At 35.1% G+C, this 18,578-nt stretch overlaps 1 protein-coding gene across 4 annotated transcripts in view; it reads left to right on the forward strand.

The window, feature by feature from the left end:
* The window catches only part of LOC149566599 (putative potassium transporter 9), an 88,641-nt gene that overhangs the window by 21,527 nt on the left and 48,536 nt on the right, over nt 1-18,578 (forward strand). Inside the window, exon 1 of one of the 4 annotated variants that reach the window (XM_089819898.1) lies at nt 4,836-4,967. The exons of the other annotated variants lie outside the window; for them this stretch is intronic. Within the exon in view, the coding sequence (XP_089676024.1) occupies nt 4,926-4,967 (42 nt within the window). The 5' untranslated portion in view covers nt 4,836-4,925. Of the gene's footprint in view, nt 1-4,835; nt 4,968-18,578 lie in introns of those variants that run through there. 4 annotated transcript variants of the gene reach the window in all.

Consider the following 18,578-nt stretch of genomic DNA (forward strand, 5'->3'; position numbering starts at 1 on the left):
CCCTAGGAATTGACGCTCCTCAAACATAAAACTCTATACTATTAATATAAACATTTGTGCGGTCTGCGTGTGCTACACAGCTGCTCACACGCAATCCAATTGAATAGTCCGCCATATCAAAGAGCCAAAACAGCGAACGGAATCCAATGCAAATGCTGTCTGTAGACTACTGGGACGAATGTGCAACGCACACAGAAATCTGCCACATTACACAAAAATGACCTCATACCATGGCCCCCGTCACATCACACTAAAAATGATCTCATACAATTCACTCCGTACGACGAACACCGCCGGCTTTCGATATATGTTTTAGGCGTGGGTTACGAAGGAGTTACAACAGAGCGCTTAAAAACAAATGGGCAGTAACTGATTCCCGCGATTTGATTTGTTCCATCGTTGATCAATATTTATGTTGGATTTTAAACCGTCCATTTCTTTCCTAGGCATTTGGTAGTTAACATTTTCGTCCGTTTTCCTGGAGTTTATGTTTTCTGGATGCTTCAAAACATTGTAAATTTGATCCGAACGGATTAATATTTAACTTCTAGATTGTCGGTTTCTTTCCACCTGTCTATGAGTGTTGAATTTTTCCAAGGTGAATGTCTATCGACGATTCAAACAATTAAATTAAAAAACATTTTATGTTGCACTCGACAAATTAATAATTATTTTAATAAAAAGTGCATGTTCGGTAAACACAATTCAAAAAGAACTTTTGAAATTTTCCGCTAAACATTTTTTATGAATTTGATTGCGGAATCTTTGAAAGAGCATATGCTTTTTTATATTTCATCTAGAAACAAGAGACACAATGTAGAGGTGTAGATGAGTGAGAATCTAAATTAACATTATGAATGTATTAATTTTTACGTAGAAATGCACTTGTGATCTCATACGAGTGCTCATATTTTATAGTCAAAATAAAATCATGGTTATAATATATTTCAATTAATGAAACTAAGAATTTAATTTTTATATTAAAACTCACATTTCTATAAGAAAAAATGAAATGTATTGAAATATAAAAATATTTAATAAGTAAAACTAATTGTTTAATTTTACACAATTAGAAAAGATTTACTATTTAATATTTTGTATTTCCAATTTTTTCATAAAATTAAGTAATTTTTAATTATGAAATAATATCTATATAATTTAATATGTACATTTGTAAATAATAAATAGATGTAATATATATAAATTTGATGTTGATGAATAAATATGATGTAATAAATAAAAAATAAAATATAACTATTTAGTTTTAATACATAGTTTATAAAAACCTAATAATAATTTATATATCTTTTAAAATTAAATTATTTCTATTTTGTGATTATTTCTTTAGTATGTTTTTTGATATAAAATATAATTATTAATTTAATATTAAAATATATATTTAAGTTTTAAATGTATTTAAACTAAATGATAATTTTTTTAAATAAAAAATATTAATAGTAATAAATAATATAATTTAAAAATTGTAACACTTATCAATTATACATATTACAAACACTATTATAAAATATAATTAAAAAATAATATTGTTTGATTTATTTTTATAAAAGTAAAATAATAGTAATAATTTAAGTACTTTTATTAAAAAAGCAAAGTTTAAAAAAAATTAGAAATTCAAATACAAAGATATAACATATTGAAATTATATTAAAAAAAATAAAAAAAAAAATATATATATATATATATATATATATATATATAAGTATAATTTGAACTTATATATTATATGAAGTTATATCAAATAGTCAAAAATAAACATCAATGTAAAACTAATAATAAATATATTTAAAATAAGAAATTAAAAATATTTAATAGATTGTGATAATTAATATTGATTAGACATATTGTGTGAGGTGGAAGATAAAATGATTGAAAAAATAAAATCTTATCAACTTGTTACAAATGTGGAAAAGATAAAGTTATAATTAATACATTCATTAATGTAAGATGAAGTTTTTAGAAAATATTTGTATTTTTAGTTGAAGAAAATTAATTTTCTCCCCTACCAAAAATAGTATGGACCAATAGAATGGATGAAAAATCTGGTTTATAAAATAATAAAAAATTAGAAAAAGATATAAACATTTGAAATCTCATATAATCTTTTAAATTCTTGGATTTGATTGGTTAGTGTTAATGTCATATTTGAATTGACATGAATGCATAAGTATTCTTGCCTTGGCAGGAACTAAAAAGAGATCTATATGTATGGGGTTACGTTCATTACTGTTAGCAATGGTTTCAGAAAGGTTGTGGCACTTATTCATCAAGGATTTGGTTATAATAACTTTTCATATTTTGTTAATTTAATTTTTAATTATTGATTTTAAAAAATAAAAAATAAATTAAAGTCTATTAAGATATTTCACATGTATCGTTTCAGTAGTTTGAAAGTTTAATAAATTGGAAGGACTGTGCACTTATATTAATATTTATAGTATATATGCTTATTAGATATTTGTGTGTAAGTATTGATAATAAATTAATTATAATAGTTATTGGAGAAAATTTTGAGATGGTTGTGTGTATGATTACTAGTTCATTATTTTTTGAACTTTGTACATACAGATTATTCAATGTTCTTTGTAGCTACTTCTACAATTCATATCAATGCATATTTTTTCTAAGTTGCCAAATTGTGAAACTTTTCTGGGCATTTCTGGATATGAAATGTACCGGAATATGATTCTGAAATGAATCACCCATAGCTACATACTTGGAATATGTGTATTTAAATGCTGATATGTATAGTGATTGATGATTGATCATTTAGATATTTTTAGGACCTATGTTGATTATGTTTTCAAATTTGAAATTTGTAATGGTTTTGTTTAGGTATATGAACTAAACTCTATTTTTAAGTTGTATGTCTCTCTCTATATATATACACACACATATATAAATTTGTATAAACGTACCAAAAATGTACCCAACCTCCTACAAAAATTTATTTCGTATCCACATACTAGTGTACATTCTCATTTCCCATTTGACAACTTAGTATTTTACTTTCTGCGATCAATTGTGCAACAATTTTTTAGCATCAACATTTTGGATCATGTAGTATGGTTTGAAATGTTGGTGCTAAAACATTGTCACACTATCGATCCCAGGAAGGAAAATACACAAACATCATTTTGTTGAAATTCAGTGTACTATTTAGTCCACAAAGTTATTTATAATGGCTATTAATTCCCCTACATATGAATCGTGGTTTGCAATCTTCCCTTTCTAGGTTAATTCTCTAGAAATTATTCTTGGAAATTATAGTATTTATTAACATTCATCAAACAAAGTATTTTAAGTTATGCTTTTGTATTGTTTGGGGGGTCAAATGTACATGAGAGGTCAAGCTTGTGTGTTGAGCTAAATTGACACAATGGATACCCTTCATTCTTGGCTCTTAGTTGAAGACATTTTAGTCTAAAGAATTGTGCTTCTTATGAAGTTGGTAAACCATCTTTGTGGATAATACATGCTTGATAAGAAAAAAGTACGGTCCACCATTTATTCATATATTCGTTTTAATATGTAAGAGATGTTATAAATGTGGTATTGCAAGAGAGATGTATTGTTGTCATCTAAAAATGACTCTTCAATGAAGAAATTGAAGAGCTATATAAGGAATATTGAATATTGATTGTAATTTTTATTTTATAAGTAAATCAATTAGTATTCTCTTTTGTTGAAATTTATAAGGCAGTCAAACACTTTATTTTTTAATTAAGCAGTCTTTGATCTACTAGTGAAGTTGAGTGGTATGAAAAATGTGAAGGAGATGAAATTCGTTACTGTAAAGATTTGATGTGTAAAGAGATGAAACTAAACTCGTATCTAATAAAAAATTAATTAGATTAGATATACTTAAATTTTGACTCATAGTCAACGAAGCTCTATTAGAATAGACGGTAATTTATATATCTAATAGCAAAAAAAAATGATTTATGCACTCAGTACCACAATATGATAATCCAAATATAAAGCAAATTGACAACTTTAAATTTAATCTTTAATAAAAAAATATTTTTATATTCATTATCTTTCTTAATACATCTACATATTTTTAATGTAATAATAATGGTCACCAAGATTCATATTGTCCGAAATTGCAATTATAAAGTTCAATTTTACTAGGTGCAATTATTTTATTATATTTTACTATTACCAACTTTTAATTTAAATAAATATACATTTCCATATAATATTGCAATCTAATATGTAAAAAGACAAAGATACCGATTCTCATATAATTCAACTTGTTTATATTAAGAAAAAAGGAAAGATAAAAGGAAACAGATTTGAAACCAGAGTATCTGGTCAAAGATTTTGCTCACGGGTATTGGAAGAGATGCGAAGTTGCATTTGTAACTGTTTAATATTTAATCTTATAAAAACAATTGCTGTAAGAAAAAATAGCTTTCTGCAACCCTGAAACTAGTGCCCTGACGTCGATCAAAATGAACTTCAAGAAATAATGCAACATTATAAAACTGTTTCAAACTTAAAAAATAATGCTTCGTAGTTTTAAATAAATATCCCGTAACAGCCTTACCAACAATTAACATATTCCGGCACGGAAAATGCTCACACCATTTACTCTATGCAATTTCTTGTGCTCCTGCTGGTCACACCAAAAGGGAAAAAATTGGTCAGTCCAAACTTAGCACAATAATTTAATGGCTGCTTCCCCCGTGTTTTGTATCCTGCACATTCTGTTGTGGTCTGGGTTTTTTCATATACTGCTGTCATTCACCCTGTAATTCCTTGCCCAACCTGTTGATTCTATAAAATTGTATACCCTTCTTCCTACAGATTTGGCACTTATAATGTCTACCAGCCTAATTTTCATATCAATGTATATGGGCTGCTGCTAGTGAAAGTTTTGATATTTTTCCATTGCTGGCAACATGAATCTGGAGGCTGGAGACGATCAGGTCAAGGATACCAAGGTTAGTAAGCATTACAATTCTGTAGAATATAATGCCTCTTTAATCAATCTTAGTTATGAGATCATTCTTTTGGCAAGTTTGATGACATGGTTTGCACATATATCTTTGTGAAATCTGTGAAAAATTGGTGAGATTTGAGTTGGCCATCTTGTTATTTTCTGAGTGAAACTTTTTATGTGCTGCCTAGAGTAGCTTAGCCCACCCTTGAGATAATGCACCAATGGTACAAAATTCCAGTTTCACCGTACTTTTGGAGTAGGTTTGGAGGATTTAGAATGGTGGGTAAGAGGATAAATTAGTCTCTGCTCTGGTAACCAGGCAAGATGTGAAACTTCAGGTATTTTCAACAGGGATTTTGTTTGCTCAAGTCAATAAAGAAGATGTTTAACTGAGAATTCGTTAGTCTTATATCAGTATCTGCTCTGGCCACCAGAAACCCTACGTATGTATAAACGGATTTCGCTGGATTAAATTAGAAAAGAAGATGTATAACTTTAATTTTTGGATTATAAATTATAGCCTCTGCTCTGGTTACCAGGCGAGGCGTGGAACTCTGGGTGTCAGAAACATGAATGTTGTTTGTTTCCGTTAGGATAGAAAATGTTTTAGCTAAATCCGTTGGATTTTCAAAAGGGTTCGTTTGGTTGTTGGAATAGGAATAGAAAATTCGGTATTTTTTTTGTTTGGTTCATCAATTGGAATAGGGAATAGGAATGCATATTTTCATTTTGTCTCTAAAATGAGAATACATTTTGTATTTTCTATTTGGTTCGTCAATTAGAATAAGGAATAGGAATATTCTCATTTTGCCTCTAAAATGAACTTATACCTATTTTAGAAAATAATTGTTATTAAAATAGCCATTCCTATTCCCAATATTGCATCTGATACAGACTAGACAATTTAAATGCATCTGATCTCATTAAATTCTATAATTACAACACATCGACCAGGCAGCTAATTTTTTCCTGAGCCTTATTATCCTCTTGTAGTGTTTCGACTTCACATATTTCAAGGTTTCCAGTGGCAGAGCTTGCAATTCCATGAACACCTTCCCGAGTATTTATACCAAAACCTTAAGTCCCTTAACGTTGGAGCCCATAAAAAATTCATTCGTTTCCTGCTGTTGGCCTTAGCAATTTGATCGTTCCGGTAACCATCCATAAAGCAACACCTTTTAAAGCTGTTCAAATGTAGCAGCCGTAATCAAAGGAGATGTAATGGTGAGAAAAGCAAGGTATCAAAGCTAATTTAATCGCGATTACTTATACCAAATCTTCAGTGGAGTCTTAACCTAACCACAAATTTCAGCCGTGAATATGAATAGGGAGGTTCCACAAATGACTCGTCCAACGACCGACTTCATGGTATATAAGTACCAGGAAAAAAGGCATGCCTCTGATTAACCATGCTTTTTAGTTTGTTGTTTAGGTGTTTTTCAAATTATTTTAAATTATTTTAAAGTTTGCTGATGCCCTATACTATAAAGGGGCTAGGGAATCGATTGGCTTCTGGGCCATAGTTCCTATACCAAATCCACATGAATTATATAGCTTAATACCTGGAAAGTATCTTGAAGGGTGTTATACCTATAGATATATGATATACCTATAGATATATGATATAGCAATGTTCTTTCGAATCAATTCAATGGATCCACACTTTTTGTTGCGTTACTATCTAGTTTCTTAGGTAGCCTTCCAACCATCACAAGCATAGTTTGATCGTCTGCCTGATGGTGATAGCTCATACTTGGTTACAACTTTGTGCCTGCTACCTGAAAAAGTTACATCCAAAAGGTGTTGGGAAAAGTATGTTTGATTTTTTTTGTTAACAAGTGGCGCACTTCTTGACATATTGTAACATGTCATCTGTGTGAGGCTTTTCCAAGTGAACCTCTCACAAATATGTCAAGTTGCGAAGTATCAAGGGTGTGCTACCAAGGGTGATTCATGAACCTCCCTCAAGATCTTCCCCTTCATCTTTGATTCTGACACCAAATAGATTGTATCCTTGTAATAGATGACACCACCCACTGCCTGATATCTACCAACCTATATATGATCGTCGATCGACTAGAAAGCAAATGAGTTCTTAGGAAACTCAATAAAAAAATGAGTGTTCCAGTAAGGTGAAATATGTGATAGCGAACATATGACAAGTCTCTTGGACAATGCATCAACCACCACAATCGTTTTCCCCTTCACATGCTAAATGTCAAAATCATATGCTTGGATTTTTCTCACTCATTTCTATTGCCTTCCATTCAAACCTTTCTACTTCAAGGATTAAAATATTTTTCAAACTATTATGTAATGCCCCGCCCGAAGATCCTTGGAAACAAGGATTCAAATCAAGCCAAGATATATATATATTTTTTACGAGTATGAATGCACAAGACAACATCATACAGGGATCACAAAGATCACAACAGAAGACTTCACAATCTCGGCAACCAACGAATCTTCGAACGCCATTACCCAATTGTCACACCCAAACAAAAGGCAACAACCACCACAACAAGATGAGGGCACAAGAAATGACCACTCACCAACAAAACACCAAGCTGGGGTAAAATGCAGAATCCCGAAATTTGGCTAAGCTTGAAATCCTGAAGCCCTGAAAATTGACTAAGTCTGGATTTCTGAAGCCCTGAAATTTCCTAGAATCCATAACTTATCTCTGAGAGGTCTGAAACCTATCTCAAACGATTTGTCGCATATATTAAAATATATCTTAAGTATAAGGACCTTATACTTAAACGATATATTTTAAACCCTGAAGGACTACAACAGAAACCCAAAAACTGAATTTCAAAAGAAACCTCTTAAATTCAAAATACAACAACATAGGCTCGAAGAACGCCCAAAAGGGTATCCAAAACCACTCTAAAAAAGATCAGATCACGAAGAAAAACGCCCGCTGATGGCACGCGCAGGTTTTTCACAAAAATCGTGCGACACTTTTTACTAAGGGAGGGCGACACTTCTCCCTTACTGTGTGCGACACTTCTCAAGAAGGCGTGCGATACTGGAAAAGTATCGCACGACATTTCTCATAAAGCCGTGCGACACTCTTCTAGTTTCGTACGACACTTCTCTAGTAATGCGTGCGACACTTTATAGTATCGTACGACATTCTTTCTATGGGCGTGCGATACTTTAGCAGTGTCGCACAATGCTGAACAAATGTCGCCCATAGAAAGTAAAAACACTTCCAGAACTCAAAAATGGGGAAAAACCAACAAAAGAACCTCCACACTGGGGAGTACCGGATCCACAAAGGCTCGAGGAATGAACACTCGAGTGCAAGAACAACACGGAATGAAGAACATCAAACCATCTAAACTATAGCAGCATAGAACACACTGAAAATAAACATCGCAGAGAACAAAAGCAACATCGCAATGAACATAAATACATCTCAGGAACAAAACAACCAAACTAAGTACGCGATTCCTCCCAACCATCAATAGCATCATAAGACCATCGTGGGTCCTAGCCATCCCCCGCGCGTAACATCCCAAGCCACCGACCAAATCGTCGGCACTGTCGTAATAGGGACGTCACTACTAAAACATGCAACAATATAAGCACAAGGAAATCTAACATGCTAGTGATAATCGCATAAGATAATCCTATAGTAGATAACATCACCTATCACATGCTAAACAACAGTAAGCAATAGATATACTACTAAATCAAATAACATCATCTAATCATATGCTAAACATCATGATAAGGGAATGCGCCAAGTAAAATAACATCATCTAAACATGATATACAAGCATCCCAATGAAAGCATAAATCACAAGAAAGCATACTCCGATACCCGAAGTACCGAGTGAAGACATCCAGCAATGGTCGCACTAGGACAAAAGATCGTCTCTGTACACCGATCCTTAGCAGTAGTAAAGTAGCTACGCCTCCCAACCACGTGGCACCCGTAGGTCCACACCCGCCGTGCTGATGGAGATAATGATCCGACCACAAACACACATAAAACACAACATCCATGGCTAACACTCACGCCAGACAGTATGATGGCTGCAACCAAGAACCTAAGACAATGCAAGGAGTAAAGGTCCTGGTCAGACACTCAATAGGCTACTATGTAGGGGCTGACATCCTGGAGAGTCGCTTGGCATCAAAAAGCCCAAGCTTGGATTGTGTGTCCTCAAACTTAAACGGGTGCTCACACATTGTGTCCTCGAACTTAATCGGGTGCTCACACATTTTACTTATCTTAAGTTTTATTAACAATCACACATTTATTTAATTATCACTTATATAAAGCTTCCTTTGCCAACCCATGACGCCATGATCGTCGGGCTGCGAGATAGAAGCCCCTTCCAGATGCTACCCTACCCTACCCATGCTCAGCCTACGACAAGTGCCTGTGGGCATGCATACTCCCATCCCAACCCCAATGATCATAACTTCCAACAAATCCACGGAAGATTGGGCCTCGCAAGTCACTCAACAAATGTACGCGCACGTACTCGTGTGGGGCGCACCACCATCACGAAGATCATAACACAAGGACAGGAATGAGAACATAATGCAAAGAAAACACCCCACTGAAAGCAACACGGGAAGGACAGATTCTACACGAATCCCAAAGCCAATAAAATCATACATCATGAAATCACTCAACCAGCCTCAATCTGAGAGTAGGGATTCTACACGAATCCTGGCGTTCAGGAAACAAAAGCAAAGGTCCAACAAAAACATAACAAATATAAAATCACTCAACCGAACACGTCGGGAGTACGGATGCAACACGCATCCCAATGCAACATAAAAGTACAAAAGTGGTCTGACTGATATCCAAACGGATCATCAAGGTCCACGACCCACATTGTGCCAAGAAAATTCGAGAAAACAGGGTGGCACGCAAAACGAGGTAAAAACTCCAAAAATTTGGAAAACTACAAAATTAAAACCCATTTGGCCTTTGGGTTCAAAAACCCCAAAAGTCCAAAAATAAATGGAATCGGACACCGTATGCAAAAACGGCCAGCATAACGGCGTAAAAACCCAAACCCTCATCCCAAAAAACAGGTAAATGTTCATACCTGCCCAACCGGGTAGAACTAACATACAGAAACGGAGGGGAACACTAGTTCTCAGCCTCCAAACAAACGGCTACCAAAAACAGAAGCAGAAACAATAAAACAGGAAAGCCCTACCTCACAGCCAAAAGGGCAAAACGAGAATCTGAACCATAAAATAAATATCCCGCAGAAGTAGCTGAAAATCGCGGCAATCCAAGGTTTCCCGGAGTTGGATCCAACAAGCCCAACCTCGCAGCGATCCCTCGCCCGTAGTTCCAATTTGAGAATGAGAAGTGAGGAATTAAATTCCTCAATGGATACTTAATTCACTTTTCGGGTGAATAATCGATTAGGGCATTTAACCAGCCAATCTAGTTAAACCCCGAATCGACCCAAACGAAAACAGGCTATTCTTATAAATAGGAATTCATCTATGGCAAAGCTGCCAGAAATTAAAATAAACAATTAAAAAGCCCGAAAACCCAAAAACACATAAATCTCCTTAAACAACTTTCGCGACAATGCGAACCTCTAAATGCACAAACACGCTTACTGGTCTAATCACATAATCCAAATGAGTTCGGATTTAATAATCACCAAAAGGTTTAATTTAAACATTTTAATAAAGGATACGTTGACCATACAAGGACGACATTGGTAAAATATGAAAGACTGAATCACTAACTCCATGTGCCACTGCCAGGGATATAATCCTGCACACTAAACAACACGATCAAGTGCAATTGCATATAATAACATAGCCGAAGCAATAATGCGTTAAATCACCTAATTTAACCATTTATTTAATTATATTAAAATAATCTATTTACATCACTCACGTTCGCATAAAGCATAACAACGCAGGAATGAAGTAAATAACCATAGCATTAAATCCATCACACAACATAATAAGAGATATGTCCAAATACCAGATAACATCATAAAACACACTGTCATCTCAAAATGGCATCATCATGCAATATGATTAACTGAACAACATAGTAGTCTAAAATCCATGATACTGGAATCAAAGCGTAGCATCTGACCCTCGGGTCCTCTCAGATGTAAACATAACACGAGTAACAAATATCTCTCTAATCAGAAATATAACAAGGTAAATGCCTCAGCACATAACCCAATAAATCAACATGGACAATCCATTTCTAATCATTAATGCATTTAATAAAGATTGATTACTTTGCATTAAAAAGGCATTTAAAACACATAAGCAAACACAGTCATAAACATGACTTACTACTGCTACAGGAACCTAGTCCAGTGCAGCATGGTAAAAGAACATAGTGCAATCTTTGCACACATCTCAAGGTAATCACAGAACAACCTCATGATATCACATTGATCCTAGTAACCACTGGCACAAACCCCAGTGAACCAAAAATCACATCATAATCTCAAAGATCAGTCAAAAGCATAATCAACGTAACTGATAAAGAAGCATAAATCCAAACACCTCAACGGTGTAGACCACTCAGGGTCACAATCATGATCCCATCACAACAAAAGATCATCAAGGTTGCATCCATCAGGACGACTTACTAAAGTCAAATGGGAGAGGCACTACATATTATGATTGATCCTCACTACTAGTCTTGTCATAACTAGCACATGCATAATAACATACATCTTCTTATCATAGACTGAGTACAACAATTCGGTTCTTGACTCTCAAAAGCAATATGATGCTAGTCTTGCATTAAGATTGTGCTAGAGCCATTTCCTAATACATCGTACTTAAGGACAAAGGGTTTAGTGAAGTCTAGTAGTGCCCATGACACGTACTCGTGACTCCTTTTAGTCTCTCAAAAGCTCTTTTGGCTCCTCATCCCAATGAAATGCTCCCTTTTTTGTGAGATTTGGCAATGGTCCAAATGATATGATCAATAATTCATAAGGAAAATGAATGTAGTGACAAATAAATGTTGTCTTCTATTGATCTTGCTCTTTATGCACATATGGTCAACTCAAAACAATGATCAATCGTGAAGATGTAAACAACTCTGTGTAGCTCATCTAACAACTCATTAATCCTTGGGATGGGTTACCTTTTCTTGATTGTCTTCTTGTTTTGTGCTCAGGAATCTACCCACATCTTGAGAGTTCCATCCTTCACCAAAACCACCAAAGATGTTAAGGGACTAGAACGAGGTATGATCTAACCTCTGTTGAGAAGCTCTTAGAATGTCTATGACGATAGGGAGTAGTGATAACTGTCTTGGATCCCTCCTCTAATTGGATTGTGTTCTCAAAACCTCTATGTGGGGGCATGCCTTGTGAAATGTTTGTGAAGACAAGGCTATGCTTTCCCAATGTTGCTTGAAGCTCAACATCATGGTAGTATGTTCGGTTGAAACCAAACATTGTGCTTTCCCAGGTGACTTCAAGTTAGAAAATTCCATACATCTGCTTCATTGAGATCTCCCTCGGTCCCCTGTTGGACATTCCTCTCAATACCACTTTCTTGACATCCACCTTGAATTAGATCGCCATCTTTTTGAAACTTTGTGTACATGGGTCAAGAGTTTCCGTCCATTGAATGCTTAATATGACATCCATATCATCTAAATCTACCACAAAGAAACCATCTATCACTTTGTAATTCCCCATGGTAATGCTTAACTATGGAACAAATGAGTACATGGCAATAGATTTCCTTCTGCCCCCTTGACTTGAAGCCTTCATGATGTGTTGTATACAAACCCTTCTTGGTGGTGAGTGCTGAAGTAATGAAATTGAGTGTGGTTTCTCTATTGAACGTGAATGCCACTCGTTGCCTATGGAGTGTACCTTGGACTCAAAATACACTGTGGGTTCTTAGTCTTGGATAGTGTAAAAATGGCCCCTCCCTTCTGACAAGTGTGGCAATCCTCTTTGTGTGATTAATTTCTTCTTTAGTTGATGCATGAGCATCCTAGGGTAGTCAACAATGTTGTATGTAGAGACTTTGTGCTCAGATTTTTAGAGATATGCTTTGTGCAGTTGAGGATGTGTTCAAGGCATATTGGGAAACCTTGTCCTAAGTGCACTTAATGATTGGAGTAATCGTCTTGAAGTTAGAGCCTTTTTTGGTGGTTGTTAGTAACATGTTTTTGATTTACTGGTAGACTTTGGAGATTGTATTTGCAAGCTTTGATCCGAGGGAGTTGATGTGTGTGCTCTTGGATTTGGGTAGCTGGATGGCATGTGGACCTATGCCTAAGAGCGTGTATTCTTATTTGGTCTTATGAGTTAGTTATGTGTTGTAAACTTGGGCCTTGTTTTAAGTATTTCGTTATTTCATATATTTAATGTTTGTTGCCAAGACGACTTGTGGCTTGAGAGTGTATTTAATATGAGAGTGTTTGTTTTATGGAACTTGCTAGGCCGACCTATGGCTTGGTTTAGTATAAGAAGGGGGTCTTGTCTTCTCTAGAGTAATTGATGGAGTAGCTAAGAGGAGCAAAGTTTGGCAGAGCTAGTAGCTGAGTGTGGGCTTGGGAAACAAGGAGGTTGCTTGGTGTGGCTTGCAAGCACAATTTAGATTCTTCTTGGGGTTCCTACTAGATTGTGGTATAGGCTAGCTAGAGTTTGGATCTTGTGAGGTTTTGCAGAATTGTTATGGTAATTGCTTTGTAATTGACCAAAACACGAAAGGTCGTCCAACCGAGCATATTGAACGTAAATCTTATGATTCTATTACAAGAATTGACATTATTTGGATTTGAATATCTATGTTATTGTTTGTATTCGTTGTGTAGTTATTTGGTGGGGGTTAGGACATCTCCTTTGGGGATTATCCTGCCTTGCACTACAACATTAGTCTTTTCTTGTACACTGAATTCTTTTCCTTTTTTTTTCTCGAATACCACCTTAATGTAATGGATCTTTCCCTTACCTTTATCTTCAACAATCTAATTCCCAAGGCTCCTAAAAGTGAAAGAAAGATTCCTTCTCCTAAGCTCTTGTATTATGGCCTTGTCTTGTAATGCCTTCTTCAAGAAAGACTTCTTGCCCTATTCCTTATTCATGAGTTGTGGTTTGACATGTGTGTAAATCTTGGAAGAAGAATATGAGGTTGCATGTTGGGTTTCTTCTTGATCACTATCATGAGTGTGTTAGGGTTGAAACCTTTGACCCAACTTTTGAGGGGTTCCATCTATTCATCCATGAATAATACTATTAGTCTTGTCTCGGAAATGTCGGTAACTAACACTGACAATCTTTGAAGTTTTGAGATGTAATTGTCCACGAATTAGGCATGTCTCAATTTTAACTCCTTGAAGTTGATTTTTTTATCCTTACCATCAGAGTGATCAATGAGTCTCTGTATGAAATCCACATATGATGTGATTTGATTGTGATTGAGGGTGACCACCTCAAGGTGTCACCGTTCGTGAACAATTCCTTCCAAGTGTAGAGTTGCAAATTTGATTACTTCATGTTTAGGCATCAGATTGAGTTGGAAATAGGTTCCACTTTTTGTGTACATGTGCTCTTCTTGATGTCTTTTTGGACCCATCAAAATTAGATAGGCCCATCCTGTTGATGTTCTACTTGATGCCATTATTATGATGGCCATGGTACACAAATATCTCACCCACAATTTTGCATCATCCTTGAAGGACAGTCTACTCTAGTTTGATGTCAAACCAATCTTTCCTCAACTGAGCTTGCATCTCCAAGAAGATGTGCTCTTTTTGTTTTCATTATTCGGTCCCTCGAGGAAACATTGACATAAATGTGTGTAGATATGTCATGTATAGGGCCTCTTATTGAAAAAATTATTGTTGGGTCCATTATGGTTTGCATTTGTCCTTCCATCAAAAGTTGAAGTGTTTCCCCAATTTCTTATTATCCTTTTGTAGAAGTTTCATTGAGTACTGATAATGGGTGTGCAAAATCCAGGCATATGATTTTGGCATGACTAAGTAAAGGGGTAGAAAAATGTGGTGGTTGGCACATTAACCAGGAGACCTGCCATATGTTCACTATCATACATTTTAGTTGATTGGAAGGCTCATTTATTGGTCGACTACTCTAAGAGCATGTTTTCTTGCTAGTTGATGGAATATAGGATGATAGGTTAAGGTGGTGGGTGATGCCATCTCCTGCAAGGATAAGATCTATTTGGTGCTAGAATCAAAAGATTAAGAGGACGATCTCAAGGGAGTCTCATGAATCAACCTTGGCAGGATAACAAATCCGAGCATACATTTTGAACAAGGTTACTTCAGCCTTTGGGGGGGGGGGGGAAGAGGTGGGGATCCTAACGAACTTCACCACTAGACTTTCTAGCATACATAAAAAAGGATTGTATTTATGTTTTGGTAGATTGGTTGATCAAATATGCAACATTTCTGGTAGTTTGAGTGGCGAGTTGTTATTTTGAGAGGTGTTATGCTTGCATGGCCTTTTGTGGTACATGGTCCAAAATAGAGATAGTTGTTTCCTCAACACCTTCTAGACAAAACTTCTTTGTTTGGCAAGTACAGAGTTGGAACTTGGTACGAGCTACCATCCTCAAATAAGTGGTCAAAAAATGTCAATAAGTGTTTGGAGGGCTACCTGAGGAATAATGCCACAACACAACAAAAGACATGGATTTGTTGGCTTCATTTGAGAGAGTAGTGCTACAATAGTACCCACCACATGTCAATAGGTATGTCACCCTTCAAGGCACTTACAAATATGAAGTTTATCATATGTCGATCTTCTAGGCGACTATTACACATTGAGGGCCAAGATTTGGTTGTAGGAGAGTTTGGATATCCTTCTCTCTAGGATAACCTACAATTGGCTCAAAACCAACAAAAGGTGCATGTTGATAGGCACAAGATTGAGCGAAGTTTTGAAGTACAAGATCTAGTATATGTCTGATTACAATCATATAAGAAGTGGCTCCAAGAAGCCAAAGTCTCACTTCTTTGGTCCATGCAAAATGGTACAAAATATGTGAGAAGTTACTACGAGTTGGAGCTTCTAGAAGGTTGTCAGATTCACAACATGTTTCATGTTTTCATGACTCAAGAAGGTGGCTGATCAACATGTCACGGTTCCAAGGAAATTTCACCTATTGATGAAGAGGAAAACTTGCATTAGATCCTGTAGAGATCATTGATGTAAGAGAGAGAAAGTCGGGGTCACACATCATTAAGAAGCACTTAATTCACTAAAGCATTCGTCAATTGAAGATAACACATGCAAGAGCAAATAGATCTTGGGAGTATTCAAGTTTTCAATTTCTTAAGGGCATAATTTGTTTGGGATGGGAGGATTTAATGTCGCTGAAATATTTAAGTGACTTAATTGAATTAATTAATTAAGTGTTCTTGAATTTAAATAGATCTTATAGGCCTCGTTGATTATTTAGTTTAATTATAACATAAAAGTAGTCAAATATGTCAACCTATTTATAACCTTTCAAAAAACTTCTTGAAGATCTTTATAAGGTTGTGGTTGGTATTGTAGGAAATCATTATGGAGTTTATGTTCTTATGTGTTTGTAATTCCAGTTGATATTGAGAGTTTGATGTAGCATTTCAAATGTGCAGGGCCTTCCCTAATTTGGTGATTGTAGTTTTAGTGGAAGTATTTCCTCACCTTATTTCAGTTGAACTCATTTGATGTAATTTGAGAAATATTTTCATAATATGAGAACAAAAATATTTTGTTCTTGGCGATTCAATCCAACATCAAAGTATATTAATTTCTTGCATGTTGTAACATAATATTTATCTAACTATTTAGAAACATTGATAAACTACAACAATTTACATTATCTTGCCCCTTAGCCTAAAAATGATATAGATATAACGAGTGTTAGGATTAACCATATACATAAATAATAATTACATGCAAATATAACCAATGTTGGAAAAAATAAATCACACAACACAAGACACAAGGATTTAATGTGGTTCACCCAATCCTTGGGCTACATCCACAAACAACAAGTCTAATATTATTATTATCTAGTGATTACAATTTGCAATCCCTTACAACTCAATACTGCCGCAAGAAGCTACAATATCACCATACATTATGAAATCCCTAACCCTAATCCATTTTATACAAACTTTTGTCACTTATAAAATTAGGTTATAATAAGTCGTCCAATAGAAAAAATAATAGCGGACGCCTTTTACAACAGTGAGTCATTTTTGGCTTTGGAGGAGTTGCCCCCCAAAAACTCTTAGGGGTGTTACCCTTTAACCCCACCTTGTACTACGACAGGGAGCGCTGTCCCCAAACCCCCATAGAAATAATTTGGGGGAAACTAGCTGAATAAACCTCTGAGTTTGATTAGGTTCCACATCACAACAATCTCCCACTTGATACTGATTAGACTCCACAACAATAACGACGACTACTTTTTATAATCAATTGGAAGAGTTCAACAAAGTTATAACATAAATAACTATTTTCTATCTAAGTAGAAAGGAAATAATTGAATTAACTATTTTAGGGAAACAAAATAATTGAATTAACTGCAAATACGCAAAGTACATAAAAAGTAAAATGCTTGCTATAGGAAGATTGAATTTATGCAATACTAAATGAATTTGTCCAAGCCTTGGCATCTAGTGGAGAGGAGAAGCATTGTTAGGGGCTTAACCTCCCAATTGTAGATCCTTAGTATCCCCACACAATCTTTACTAAGAAAGGCCCTCCCTACCCAGGAGTAGGCACGAGACACCATGTCCTTCCACTGAGCATCTTAGTGTTAGAGTGTCACCTGGGCCCTGGATACCTTTCGCTAACCCATCTGCCCATTGCTAGCAAGATGACCTTTGTTGATCACAACAACAAGCAATTACCCTGGTCGGGGATTTATATGGACACAGTGTGCCTAATCACTCACCACTCGATTGCTTAAGCTTATTATTTATATATTTGGCTCTAATGTTGTTCTCTTATCTTATAGGTATAAGCCAAATTTGGGCTTATAACAATCATTCATAAGTAAATCTTTAAGTTCTTAAAACAATTGCTTGACTCATATAAAAGTGCCTTCACTTATCTCGAAGGCATACCGAATAATGACTTGAATAGTAATGTATAATCCTTTCAATCAAAACAACAAAGTTTTGAAACAAAATACATTCTCGCAGAGGTAGCGAATAATACAAACTTCTTTTGGTGCCATGCTCTAATTATATTTTCAAGGAAAATTCCATGAACCTTCAACCAAGATTTTAGAGCTTATCATATAGAAATCCGAAACTAGCAATGTGGAAGAATGTACGACCTGGGGGAAAATTATCTCCTTTATGTTACGTTATGACTCCTTACTAGAGATTGAACAATCAAATAACAATGGGCTCATGACAATCACCGAGCATGAAGTATGTAATGCACAAGCTTCAAGTATAATGTTTCATGGTACTGTATATTACAGCTAGTTATGATGAATCCAATGCTTCTTCACGACACTATAGAAACAACGATAGCTAATGGAAAGAAATCTTGATGAAAAGGTGTGCAACTCAATGCTGTTATTGATGGTAAAAATGTAGAGAGTATCCAAAGATATATCGAGAGAAGAACTCACAGGTAAG

Source organism: Cupressus sempervirens, chromosome 3 (genome assembly GCF_028749045.1).
Source record: "Cupressus sempervirens isolate cs-2001-9-10 chromosome 3, ASM2874904v1, whole genome shotgun sequence".
Lineage (NCBI taxonomy): Eukaryota > Viridiplantae > Streptophyta > Pinopsida > Cupressales > Cupressaceae > Cupressus > Cupressus sempervirens.